Genomic DNA, 12,952 nt, shown 5'->3' with positions numbered 1-12,952 from the left:
CTCCTGCCCCCACATGTCAGATCCTGTCCTCCAAGGCCTTGCCCCGAGGTGTCAGTGAGTGTGTGTGTCTGTCTCTGGGGACACATGTGAAGAGCACGTGTGTGGCTGTGTGTGCAGCCCTGGGAGGTCGGGCCCCGGGGTTCATTCGCCTGCTTTCCTGGAAGCCCCCTGCAGGCCAGGCTCTGGGTGGGGCCATGCTGAGGACTCCAGTTGCTCACAGACCAGCAATCTCACAGGGTGAGGGGCTGGGACAGAACGGAGGGGGCAAGGCTGGGTGGGGAAGCTTTCTCCAGAAGGAGGAGGAGGCAGACACCGGGCTGGGTGCTTACAGAGCTCTGAGCCTCCATCGAGGTGCCTGTCTCCCGCCCGGCCCCCTGCAGTCACCTCCTCCTGGCTCTCCCCCTCCTTCCTCTCCAGCCCCTCCAATCCCGCGCTTGCCGCAGCCAGAGCTACGCTTCCAAACCGTAAATCAGATCACGTCACTCCCACTCCCCTCCTTCCCACCAGATGCAGGAGGAAAGCCAAGCTCTGTCCTCAGCCGGGCCTGGCCTGCCATCTGGGGGTGGGGGGTGACAGAGGGGAGGGCGGGTTGGGGAGGTGCCCGCCGCCCCTCTGCAAGCTCCTCGCCCCATCCCCTCGCCACCCAGGTTCCAGCCACACTGGCCTCTTCGCTCCTTCCCGGATGCTGAGCTCCTTCCCACCTCATTTGGCGCTAGCCTTTTCCTCCTTCTAGAAGGCTCTTCCCCCAGCAGCTTCCATCACTGAGGTCTCAGCTCAGAGAGACCTTCCCTGACGGTGTCATCTAAAGAAGGTGCCCTTCCAAGTTCCTTTATTAAAACACTGCATTGTATCTTTTTGGTCTAATCAAGACTGGTATTGTCTTGTTCATGTCTATACTTGTTTGTTGTCCGCCTCCTGCCAAGGAAGGCGGGGATTCTTGTTCATGGCTGTATCCCCAGAGCTAGAACAGGTCGACCCAGCACACAGTAGGTGCTCCATCAATCTGTTGTGCGAGGGAGGAAGCAGGCATTCCTGGCTGGGTAACAACTTCACCAAAAGACCAAAGTCCTTTTTTTTTTTTTTTTTTTGGTGAGGAAGATTGGCCTGGAGCTGACATCGGTGCCCATCTTCTTCTATTTTGTACGTGGGATGCCACACCACAGCATGGCTTGATGAGTGGTGTATAGGTCTATGCCCGGGATCCGAACCTGTGAACCCCAGGCCCCCAAAGCAGAGCATGCAAACTTAACCATTATGCCACCAGGCCGGCCCCAAGACTGAACTCTTGACGGTTGTATTTGGTGGCACCCCGAGTTCCCTGAGGCAGAGGTGCAGGGGCAAGTTGGGGGAGGGGGGCAGGCAGGGTGGAGGTGGTGAGGGCAGTGGGAGAGAGGCTGCAGAGGCAAGGAAGCAGCAGGCCAGGCCAGGCCCACTCTATGCCAGCCCCGTGAGTCATGCAGGGCTTTCCCGGCCTCGGCCGGGCTGGTTGTGCCAGCAAGGATGGAGCTCACCAGGCAGCGACTGCAGGGCCCACTCTTCAAAGGAGGCAACCGAGGCTCAGACAGGGGACAGCGCAGCCTGCCGGAGGTGGCCAGCGTAGCCTGACGGAGGTGGCCAGCGTGGCGGCAGCTTCTGGCTCTGAGCAGAAGCCGAGCATCTGCCCTCAGCCGCTGGGAGCCCCCCGAGGGGCCTTGGAAATCAACGCATCCAGCCTTCTGTTTTCCAGGAAAGCAGAGAGCAGTGTGACCTTGAGCGGGCTGCTCAGCATCTCAGAGCCCAGGCCTCTCAGGTGTCCATGAGGGGCCGGGGACCCCTCTCCAGTGGCAAGAGGCCTCGAGAGAGAATGCACAGGCCAGGGAAGGCCTTGTAAACCGTAGCGGGTGCACAGCCTCTCTCACTGCTGGCACCAACTCGGGCAGCTGTGCTCTCCCTGGGCCCAGCTGCGCATCACCTGGGCTGGTGGGTGGGCATCCAGAGGGGGGCCTCCCTGGGCTGGGCCGGCACCTGCTCCAGCCCATACTGTGGTACCCGGGAGAGCCTGCAGCTGGAGGTCCACCCAGAAGCTGCCTGGCACTGACCTCTGCAGGTGCCTGTGCTCCGGCTGGCCGCCCCATGGACACTGTTGGAGCTGGAAGAGGGTAGGAGCCTGGCCTATGGGATCTGCCCTCTCTCTGTGGGTATGTCCCAGGCACCAGTGAGCTGAGCTGTGGGGAGAAAGTTGGGCATGTCTGTGCGTGATGAATGAGAATACGCAACTACGGTGTGCCCAGGAGTGAACAAGAGTGGTGTGAAGACATTGAACCATCCGACCTGTCCCTGATCCTTGGCACCACCTCTTAGAGCTGAGTGACCTTGGGCGAGTGACTTAGCCTCTCTGTGCCTTGGTTTTCCCCTCTGGAAAATGGGAATGGTGCAAGTCCCTGGCCGGTAGGGTTGGTGTGAGAAGTGGGTGAGTTATTCCAGAACAGAGCCTCACATACAGGAAGTGCTCAAGACATGTCAGCAGTAATTATCACGGAGGGGAGCTATGGCGCCGTGTCATGCATCCAAATAGGCGTGTGCACACCTGTGTGATGGATGGTGCGGTGGGTGAGTGTGAGGGGGGACGCGTGCATCTGTCTCCCCAGAATTGCATGTCTCTGTTTCAGGGTTGTGTGTGAGCTGGAGATCTGAGCGTGCACACTCTGGTTCGTGCCCGCGTGTGTGGTGGGTGAATTCGTGTGCCGTGCTGCATGGACGCCCCAGCACGCGCGTGTGATATATACATGTTGAAGCGGAGTGTGCTTGTGGCAATGTACACTCAGGCAGGTTGGGTCTGTGCACGCTCTGAAGAGTAAGTCTGTGCAGGGGTGTCTGCACGTGCAGGGCCAGCTAGACTGTGCACCTGTGCCTGGGGGGAGGAGGTATGTGTGTGTCTGGGGGGACAGGACGGGAATCTACAGCTCTCCCAATCCGATTAGGGGGTGTGGAGTCTCGCGACCAGGATTCATTGCACCCTACTGTGTGTAGAGGGGCTGGGCAGCCCTCTGGGAAGGGGTGGTCCTGGGGTGTGCATATGGAGGGGTACCCCCAGGGGGGCGGGGCCGCATCGTCGGGGTTTGGGGGCCAGCAGGGGTGGAGTCAGGGTTGGGCGATCCGGTGGCGGAGAGGAGTGGGGGGGGGCAGGGCAGGGGGAGGGGGCGGAGCCGGCGGTGGGGGGGGATGGGCGAGGTTTGGGGGCGCGGGGAGGGGCTCTGTCTCCTCCGCCGGCTCCCGGAGGGAGGGGAGAGGGCGGAGGGAGGGGAGGGAGGGGAGGGAGGGAGAGAGGGAGGGAGAGAGAGAGAGAGACAGGGTGAGGGAGAGACGGCGAGAGCGAGAGAGCGAGAAGGGAGGCAGAGGAGGCGCGGAGCGGGCGGCGGCCGCGGCCTGAGGAAGAAGAGGAGGAAGAGCAGGCGGAGACGCGGCGCCCGGAGCCGGCCGACCGAGCCGGGGGCGGGCGAGCCAGGAGGGGCGCGGCGGCCGCGGCGGCAGGGGGGGCGCTCTGCGGATGGCCAGGCCCGGCCCGCGGGGGGGGTGAGGTCCTCGGCCCCCCCGCCCTCCCCCCCGGCCCCTGCCCGCCCCCTCCCCGGGCCCGCTCGCCCTCCGGGGCGGTGGGGCATGGCCTGAGGGTCCCCCGTCTCCGGGGGGGTGGGGGGTGGGGGGAGGGGGGAGGGGCCGCGGGCGCCGCCGACCGGGACTCAGCAGCCCCGCCAGGCAGGTAAGGGGGCCGAGAACCCGGGGGTTTGGGGGCGTCGCGGGGCCGGGGGGGCGGGAGGGGGCGGGGGCGCCCTGGACGTCCTTGGCCGCGCGCCGGGCTCCCGGGCCGGGTGTGCGGTGGGGGGTGGGGGTGAGGAGGGGAGCGTTGCCCCGGGCGACGCCAAATTGGGTTACGCCCCGGTCCCCGGTGCCCCGTCCCAGATCACGGACTTGATGGGGGATGCGCCCCCCATCCCCCCAGCCAGTAGAGCCCCCAGCCCCAACCCGCCACCCCGCGCTCCTGAGCCAAGGGCTCGGTCGCTGTACCCGCCTCCCGGCCCTGCCCGGCCACTCCCCCACCTCGCCCACTCTGGCCCACCTGGGCCCCTTGACCCCTCCTGCGGCCCCACCGCTCAAGGCCCCTCCCCCAGGTCACCCTGGTGCCCACCCCCCCTCCAGGGGTGGTCTGGGCTTTGGCCTCCTCCGCCCCCTTCGACCCCCTCTAGCTCCTGCTTCTCCTTCCATGCGCCTCCAATCCCTTCCCGCCCCCTTCACGGGCTCCCCCCATCCCCACCCGGTCTGCTCTGCCTTCTCCGCCGGCCGGCGCGCCCCCTCGGTTCCCGCCCCCGAGTCCCGCTCCCGGGTGCCCCCGCCCCCTCTCCCCGGCCCGGGGCTCTCCCCCACCAGTTCCTCGGCTCCCTCTCCCCGCCTCGCCCCGCCTCCATTCATTCTCCCGGGCCCCACTCCCAGCCACGCCAGCCGCCCCCCGTCCCCCCGCTGCCTCCCAGGGCACCCCCTCTCTCCCCTTCTCCCCCCCCCCCCCCCGCCGATTCCTCAGCCCGTCTCGGTACCAGCTGCGTGCCAGCTATTCTTAGCCGTGGAGCGTTTGATTCATGCCGCCCCGGCGGAGTGTGCCCGCTCCCTCCCTCGGGGCCGGAGGGGGAGGGGCCGGAGCCAGTCCTGGGGGTTGGGGGCAGCCGCACGCGCCGCGGGGGACCCGGGCAGGCTTCGCTTTCATCCCACTGGCCACCCCATTAGTGCCTGGTTGAGACCGGGGGGTCAGCCAGGGTCAGCCGAGGGGGAGTGACTTCGGGCCTGGGTCCGGAGGTGGGATGTGGAGTCGCGCGGGGAGAGGCCCGGGGTCTCGGCCAGGGCGAGGTTGGGCGGTGCTGCTCGGTACCTGGAGGGGGAGGGGGCTTCGAAGCCCCGGCCACTTATGGGGGAGGGGCTGGCCGGCCCGTGGTTAGGTGCCGGCTCGCCCACAGCTCTTGGAACTCTCCTCTCCACACACACATTTTGTCTTCCCTCCCCCCACCCCCCAGCCCATCCCCACTCCCCCAAAGTCAGCAGTACCCTCCACTGCTTCCCATCTCCATGGCAACGGTGCAGGAGCCGGGCCTGGTGTGGGGGGGAGGGACCAGACCAGACATTCTGGTTTCCGGTGCTGGGGTGGGAGTAGGGGAGAAGATGAGCGAGGCGGACCCCATTTGGTACCCACCCTTATAAGGCCACTTGAAGGGATTAAAATAGTGGGGGTCTGGATGTGACCTCCCACCCTAGTCCTCCAGACCCGCACCCCACTCCTTAGCCTCCCTCCCAGCCCCCCAGTCTCCCTCAGAGTGGAGCCACCCGTACCAGGCAGTGGGATCCACCCATCCCAGTGCCCTCAGGTCATCAGCAGCCACCCCACACCAGCCCAGGCCACCGGACAGCCCTCCCAGGCCAGCCTCCCCACCCACCCACACACCTTCTCAAGATGCCCCCAACAACCTGCATAGGCTGTCTCTTGGGACACTCCGTGCATGATGCTCTGACCCATGACACCCCCATCTCAGTGCCCCTGGGACACCGATTCCCCAGCAGCCCTCTGCACACGTTGTCAGCCACACTTTGGTGAAGTCACCGGCTCCACCCGCTCCCCGGCACCACGCAGCCTCTGGCTCCTGTCGCCCCAGGCTCACACATGGCACCTGGGTCTCCCCCTTACTACATCGCAGCCTCCCACCCCCAGCTCTCCAAGAAGAGAACAGGAGGGCCTCGGGTGAGGGGCCAGGCCGGGGCAGGAGGGCAGGGTGCCGGTGGGTCGTCCACCTGTCTGTCCTCAGCTAATTTTAGCTGCATCTTCCGTGGCCTGGCAAAGTGGGCCAGTAGCTCCCGCGGTGATTCTGCGGTTTCTGGGACACCGCCACGCTGGGTCAGCGGCAAAGTGGGGCGCAGGAGGGGTGGGGGGCTGCGAGCGGGGCCAAGGGCAAGCAAGGAGACATGTGTTGGCAGCGTGGCAGGGATGGGGGTGTGTGCGCGCGTGTAGAGGCGGCGGGAGTGTCTGGGGGTGTGTCCAGCCTCTTTCCTGCCTGCCACGGGCGGCTGTGTGTGGCGGCTGCCCTTGACCGCTTGTCCGCTGAGGGGTGCCTGTGGCCTCCGAGGGGTCCCGGGCTCCTAGTCTGACAGCCGCCCTCGGCCCCCCTGCAGCCGCCTGTGATGCTGCCGTCCCCCGTCGCCCCGTGGCCCCATGATGACCCACAGCCCCGCGTCAAGCGAGGACGAGGAACGCCACAGTGCCAGCGAGTGTCCCGAGGGCGGCTCAGAGTCCGACAGCTCCCCAGACGGGCCCGGGAGAGGCCCCCGGGGGACCCGGGGCCGGGGCAGCGGGGCACCTGGTAGCCTGGCCTCGGTTCGAGGCTTCCAGGGCCGCTCCATGTCTGTCCCAGACGACGCCCACTTCAGCATGATGGTCTTCCGGATTGGCATCCCGGACTTGCACCAGACAGTGAGTGACCACCCGGGGGCCGGTGGGGGACAGGGGCCCAGGCTGGCCCGAGGAGGCCTCTGATGCTGGGTGTACCCCCCAGCGGCCCCCATTTCCGGGCTCCCCCATGCTTCCCCAAGTCCCCCTCCTGTCCCCAGAATCACCCCCACTCAGTCCCCAACCACCTGAGGCTCCTCCCTCGTGGCCTCCCCCACCAGAAATGCCTCCGCTTCAACCCGGATGCCACCATCTGGACGGCCAAGCAGCAGGTGCTCTGCGCCCTGAGCGAGAGCCTGCAGGACGTGCTCAACTATGGGCTGTTCCAGCCCGCCACCTCGGGTCGCGACGCCAACTTCCTGGAGGAGGAGCGGCTGCTGAGGGAGTACCCCCAGTCCTTCGAGAAGGGGGTGCCCTACCTGGAGGTGAGGCCCACGGCCTTCCCAGCCCCGTCATGGAGGAGAGAAGGCGTGCCTGCCACGTGTCTGCCTCCTCCCCCTGTTTTTCTCCCGGCCAAGACCTGAGGGAGGGAAAACCTGGGGACCCTTCCGGATTTCGGGGCATCTAAGAATCAGAAAGAGTCAGAGAGGCCTGAGGTGAAATTACGGTCTGTTCTGCCTCTGACCAGTGAAGTGGCCTTGGGCAAGTCACTTCCCTGCTCCCATCTTCTTCTCGCCCATCAAATTGGGAAAGGATACCCAACTACAGTAGGTGTTCCAGAACATTCTCTGTGGGGTCCAGACTCCGACTCCTTCACGTGACGGACTGCGGTCCACATGCCCCACAGTGGCCCAGCCCCCCTCTGCCCACCCAGCCCAGGCTCCACAGCTGTGCCCACCCTGAGCCTGAGCTGACCACCCCCACCCCTCCGCCTGGCTCAGAAGGTGGTCCGGCCTCCTGCGCAGCCCCTGAGTCTGAGCCTCTGTCTCTCCCCTCGCTTTGCCTCCGGCCTCAGTTCCGATACAAGACCCGAGTTTACAAACAGACCAACCTGGATGAGAAGCAGCTGGCCAAGTTGCACACGAAGGTGAGACAGTCTGGGGGCCATTACTTCCTAAATCACCCTGCACCCTAAGACCTGGAGCCCCCTGCCCAGCTACTGCCTCTCCCCAGCTCTTCCCTACAGCCCTCCACGCCACTCCCTAGCCCTTCTATTCCGCCTCCAGGGTCTCCCACAAAAGCCCCCCGTTATCCCCATCATAACCTGCTCTTAACTTCCCTTTTTGCCCCTCGTTGCTCTGCCCAGGCCCACACCACTCCACCTGGCCCCGACTTTCCTCATCCTTGGACTCTCCCATCTCATTTTCTGGGTCCCCCATATCCACTCAAGCTCCTTTCCTCTCCCCGCCCTTGGCCTGGACTCTGACATCCAATGTCCCTCTGCCCAGGGGCTGTTTCCTAGGCACCACGCAGTCCCCCTTGTTCCATAGCCTGAATCGCCACCAGATCCAAGGATGCTCCCCTCCCCAGCCACATCTCTTCTCCTGGTACCTTGCCATCCCATCCTCGGACCATATGTCCCCTGTGTCTCCTCTGGGAGGTGGAAGGAAGCTGAGGGGGCTGCTTTGGTCAGAGGTAAAGCGAAGGATCCTTGACACTTGCGACAAAAGCCCCTCGTCCCTCCTCCTCCATGACCCCCTGTGCATTCGTCTTTGTCCTCCCCTAAATATTCCATCCTCCAGAACTGTGCTGTCCACCCCAGAAGCCACCGGCCACACACGGCCCCCCGAGCCCTCGCAGTGTGGCAGGTCCGAACTGAGCCATGCTGTGAGCGCCAAACAGACTCTGGATTGTGAAGACTCGGTACCCCCCCAAAAAAGTAAAATATCTTATTAATGTTTCATGAGAATTACCTGTTGATACGGTAATATTGTGGATGTGTTGGGTTAAAAAGCCACGTCATTAGAACAAATTTCAGTGCAATCGACACTTCCCCTTCGTTTTTATTTAAAGGTGGCTACTAGAGACGTTTCGATGTCGTGTGTGGCTCACTGTGTGTGGCCAGTGGACAGCGCTCCTTTGGATCCTGGCTTTCCTCCCTTGATCCCTGACCGGCCTGTCTTCTCTCTCTTGTCCATGGCTCAGACGGGGTTGAAGAAGTTTCTGGAATACGTGCAGCTCGGGACGTCCGACAAGGTGGCACGGCTGCTGGACAAGGGGCTGGACCCCAATTATCACGACTCGGATTCAGGAGGTAGAGAGGGGACCGGGGGCTTTGGGAACCCTGGGGAGCCTCGGGCACGGGGGCTGCCTGTGACCGGCTTTTCCTGCCCCCTCAGAGACCCCCCTGACGCTGGCTGCCCAGACGGAAGGCTCCGTGGAGGTGATTCGAACCCTGTGCCTGGGCGGGGCCCACATCGACTTCCGGGCCCGGGATGGCATGACGGCGCTGCACAAGGCTGCCTGCGCCCGTCACTGCCTGGCTCTCACGGTGAGGGGCCACACTCCCCCCGGGACCCTTTCCCAGAGATACGAGCTCAGAGACACCCCCAAATTGCTGTGTTTCCCATACAGACGGCACTGAGTGAATTGCCCCAGACCCTCCCTGCTCCTCCCCTCCATTGTCGCTCCTTCCATTGAATCCTCCTCAGACCCGCAGGTGCCCCCACCCTCCCCGGCTCACATCAGCTATAGCTGAGGTCCCGCGGACCCTTCCCCTACGCCCAGGTACATCATATGACTCTCCCAACACCCAGACTTTCTCCGTTGCCTCCCACCCAGTCAACACCAACCCTCCCTCTGTCTCCTTGAGGTCTAGACCCTTTTGGTGTCCCTTAAAATACAGAGTGAGCTCCTTGCTGTGCCCCCAGATAAAGACCCTCTTCCATACACACCGGGAAAACAGACCCCCCCCCCCCCCCGCCACTGCCTCCTCATCTAGCAGTTCCCTACCCCAAGGATGCTCCCTGGTCCCTCACATGCACTTTCAACCCCCTCCCCCTGGACAGTGTCTGCAATGCGCTTTCCCAAAGAGAGAAACCCCATATACCCGCAAAACACATCCACGGAGTCGGCTCGCACCGTCTTATTTTAAAATATTCTTCCTCTCCCCCCGCCCAAGGCCCCTCGACCCCTCTTCACACACAAGTCAGGATCGACTGTCCCCACAGATGCATAGCTGTTGGTAAACGCTCCACCCCACAGGTGCTCCAGCGTAACAGACCCTCCCTTCTCTTCCCACTTCTTTCTTGAAAAACCCTAAATGCAGTCCATCGCCAGCCCTGGAGATCTGCCGTATGCCCCTGGAATGGGCAGACTCTATGTCCCCCCAGTGCACTCCCCTCCCTCAGACCCGGGCCCTGCTCGCACCCCGCCCCCAGCCTCCAGACCTGGGCCGTCTAGTCCTATAGCCACTAGCCACATGGGGCTGTTTAGGTTTAAGTTCATTCAAACGAACTAAATTGAAAACTCCTGTTCCTCAGGCTCCCTAGCCTCATTCCAGTGCTCCGTAGCCCACAGGTGGCTGCCATATTGAATGGCGCAGTTGGAGACCGTCTCCATCTCCGTGAATGTTCTGTGCGACAGTGCTGCTGCAGGCTGTCCTCACACGGGGCCGCTGCCAACACTCTCTCCTGATAATGCTCGAAGCCACCAGCCTTCTGTGTCCAGAGCTGGCCCTTGAGTGGGACCACTCTGTGCAACTGGGCCTCTGGCCCCAGTGAGGCTGGCCCTACTTGCCTTCACCCAAGCTTGCCCTCTCCCAGGCCAACTTCTGTGCCCCATCCTTGGGATCCTGGTCCTAATAACACCTCCCACTCAGCCAGGGGCCCTCCTGCATCCAGACTCCATTGTCTCATTTGTGCCCCACAAGCATCCTCCTGAGTTAGGGGGGGCATTGAGACGCTGAGCTCCATCAGTGACTTGTCCCAAGTCAGCCATGGAGAAGGGTGGACAGGATGTCAGAGTGGGAGCATCCTCTGGAGGCATCTTCCCAGTCCCCTCATGGTTCACAGGGACGGGCGAGGCCCCGAGAGGGGAAGGGCCAGGCTCAAGGTCGCACAAGGGCGTCATGGCAGAAGGGGGACTGGCATTGGCCACTGTGGGTCACCCAGGACTCCCTGTCCCACTGACTCTTCAGAATGAGCCGGTACACGTGTGACTGTCATCTGTCTTTTCTCCCTTAGGCACTCCTCGACCTTGGGGGCTCCCCCAACTACAAGGATCGCCGGGGCCTGACCCCTCTGTTCCATACGGCTATGGTGGGGGGCGACCCCCGCTGCTGTGAGCTGCTCCTGTACAACAGGGCCCAGCTGGGCATAGCCGATGAGAACGGCTGGCAGGAAATCCACCAGGTGCTCCTGACTCGGCCAGGAGGGGCTGGGGCAGAGAGGGGGGGTGCCCGGGCCCTGAGGGGGGCAGGGATCAGGGACCCTGGTCTGAGGGGCTGGGGATCCAGGCGCTGGGGTCCACACAGAGGGTGGGGGTGGTAGTAGCATGGTCCCCAAAGAGGAAAAGATGGGGGTGTGGACGCTGGGACCCTAAGGGGGCTTGGTGTGGAGATTAGAGACCTTGATCCGTGACATGGAGGGGGATGCCCTCTTGGACCTCTCGAGGGGCCCAGCCGGACACCCAGGCTTTGGAATGACTTGCGAAGCTGACGCCCTGGGCCCCTCTGCAGGATCAGGGGCTGAAAGAAGGAGGTGGGCGTGGGGCTGGCTTCCTGGACTCGAGGTGAAGGATGTCGACAGATGCTGTGTCCGGGAGGGTCTGATCCGGCCTCTCGGCTCCCTGTCCCCCCCTCAGGCCTGCCAGCGAGGTCACTCTCAACACCTGGAACACCTGCTCTTCTACGGGGCTGAGCCCGGAGCCCAGAACGCCTCAGGGAACACGGCCTTGCACATCTGCGCCCTCTACAATAAGGTCTGCCCTACAGCACCCGCCCAGGCCCACCCAGCCTGCCTGCGCCCTCTGCTCCTTCACCGTTCCATCCATCCATCCATCCATCCATCCATTCATTCATTCATCAGATATTTCCTGGGCACCTTCCCTGGGTCAGGCCCAGAGCTGGCTGCTGAGGACCAAGTAGTGAGCGAGATGGACAGCCCCTCCCACCAGGGGACAGACGTCCCTGTCATTAGACTCCAGAGTGTTCAGAGCGAAGTCACAGGGAATCTAGGCCCCTGTGGGAGCCCAGATCTGGGCTTGGGCTTGGGGCTGGGGTGGAGGTGGCACAGGTGGAGGATGTGCCACCTGTGTGGAGACGAGCAGGAGTCAGCCAAGTAGAAGAGGGGAGAATGGATGCTCCAGGCAGAGGGCACAGCCTGTGCGAAAAAACCAGAGGGAGATAGTCAGGTCTGTTACGGGAAGGGACAGGGGCTCCGTGGGTCCTATGTCCCACTTTGCAGGCTGTGGAACACCTACTGTGTGCTGGGGCGCATGGGGGCACGTGGGTACAGAGAGAAGGCCAAACCAGAGCCCCCCAGGGGACAAGAGTGTGTTGCCAGGGTTAGCAATTCAGGGCTGGGTGATGGTCCCCACCTGGGGAGTTCCGAGTGGAGCTGAGCTGTAAAAAGCTAGCAGGGGGTCTCAGGGACCCGCTCGGCTGCGCTGTGGCAGCCGGTTGTGGCTTTCAGCCTGATGACCCCAGTCCCTTTGTCACCCACACACCAGGCGATCCTGGACAGGTCAGCCCCTCGGAGCCTCCGTTTCTTCATGTTTCGAAAGGCTCCCTGTCCTTGGAGGGCTGCCTCGAGGGTTGAGGAGGACAGGGCCTGGCACGCTGCTGCTGATCCGACAGCGCCTTCTCCCCTCCTCCAGGAAGGCTTCCAAGACAGCCCCAGCCCCTTCTGCCTCATCGGAACTTGCCGTGCTGGGGACGTGGCAGGTAGCCACGTGCCGCCTCGTGGCAGCATGCGGTCTGCTCTGCTGAGGGGGAACTCAGTGTTTGTCAGACGCAACCAACACGGCGCTGTCGCTTCCCTCCCCGGTGCCTCTGTCTCGCCTCCTCCCTGACATGGGCCTCGTGCCCGGATCCCCTGCCTCCGCGGCCTGTGTGCACGGGCTGTGGGCAGACTGGGGCCCCCCAGACAAGCCCCGTCCCCTCTCTGAGGCTCTGTCCTCCCCTTGAAATGAGAATGACATCAGCTGATGGAAGGAGCCAAAAGATTGTGTGTATTAGTGCTCATATCTGGAAGGCAGCTGTAATAATAATGATTATTATCCTTGTTATTATCGGTCAGGAGACAGAAACTGTATCATTAATTGGAACAGGGAAAATTCAGTATCAAGAATTCCATAGTGGGAGCAGTTACTCTTAGGTGAGCCATTTTCCTCCTGGAGCTTGCCCTTCTCATCTGTGAAACGGGCCAATAACACCACCGTGCAAAGAATGGAGGGTGGGAATGTTTTTGCTTCCTCTCGGCACGGTGCTTGATGAATAGATGCCTGACAAATGTGTGTTCTTATACTACTTCCCTCCCCTTGCCCTTTCTCCCAGACTTTAAGCTGCCCAAGGGCCAGAGCTGGGTCTGAGGGATTTCCTCCATCTCTGCTCCC

The 12,952-nt window shown here is 63.0% G+C and overlaps 1 protein-coding gene across 5 annotated transcripts in view; it reads left to right on the top strand.

Moving 5' to 3' along the window:
* Positions 1–3,312: 3,312 nt before the first annotated feature.
* SHANK1 (SH3 and multiple ankyrin repeat domains 1) overlaps positions 3,313–12,952 on the top strand; it is a 46,705-nt gene continuing 37,065 nt past the window's right edge. For 3 of the 5 annotated variants that reach the window (XM_070633261.1, XM_070633259.1, XM_070633258.1), the window contains exons 1-8: positions 3,314–3,736; positions 6,184–6,481; positions 6,679–6,882; positions 7,413–7,484; positions 8,543–8,651; positions 8,737–8,888; positions 10,582–10,749; positions 11,201–11,317. In XM_070633261.1, the coding sequence (XP_070489362.1) occupies positions 6,224–6,481; positions 6,679–6,882; positions 7,413–7,484; positions 8,543–8,651; positions 8,737–8,888; positions 10,582–10,749; positions 11,201–11,317 (1,080 nt within the window). In that variant the 5' untranslated portion in view covers positions 3,314–3,736; positions 6,184–6,223. Of the gene's footprint in view, positions 3,737–6,183; positions 6,482–6,678; positions 6,883–7,412; positions 7,485–8,542; positions 8,652–8,736; positions 8,889–10,581; positions 10,750–11,200; positions 11,318–12,952 lie in introns of all 5 variants that reach the window. The other 2 variants (XM_070633263.1, XM_070633262.1) reach the window with 1 other exon arrangement.

Source organism: Equus przewalskii, chromosome 9 (genome assembly GCF_037783145.1).
Source record: "Equus przewalskii isolate Varuska chromosome 9, EquPr2, whole genome shotgun sequence".
Lineage (NCBI taxonomy): Eukaryota > Metazoa > Chordata > Mammalia > Perissodactyla > Equidae > Equus > Equus przewalskii.
This window is presented reverse-complemented; position numbering and strand designations above follow the sequence as displayed.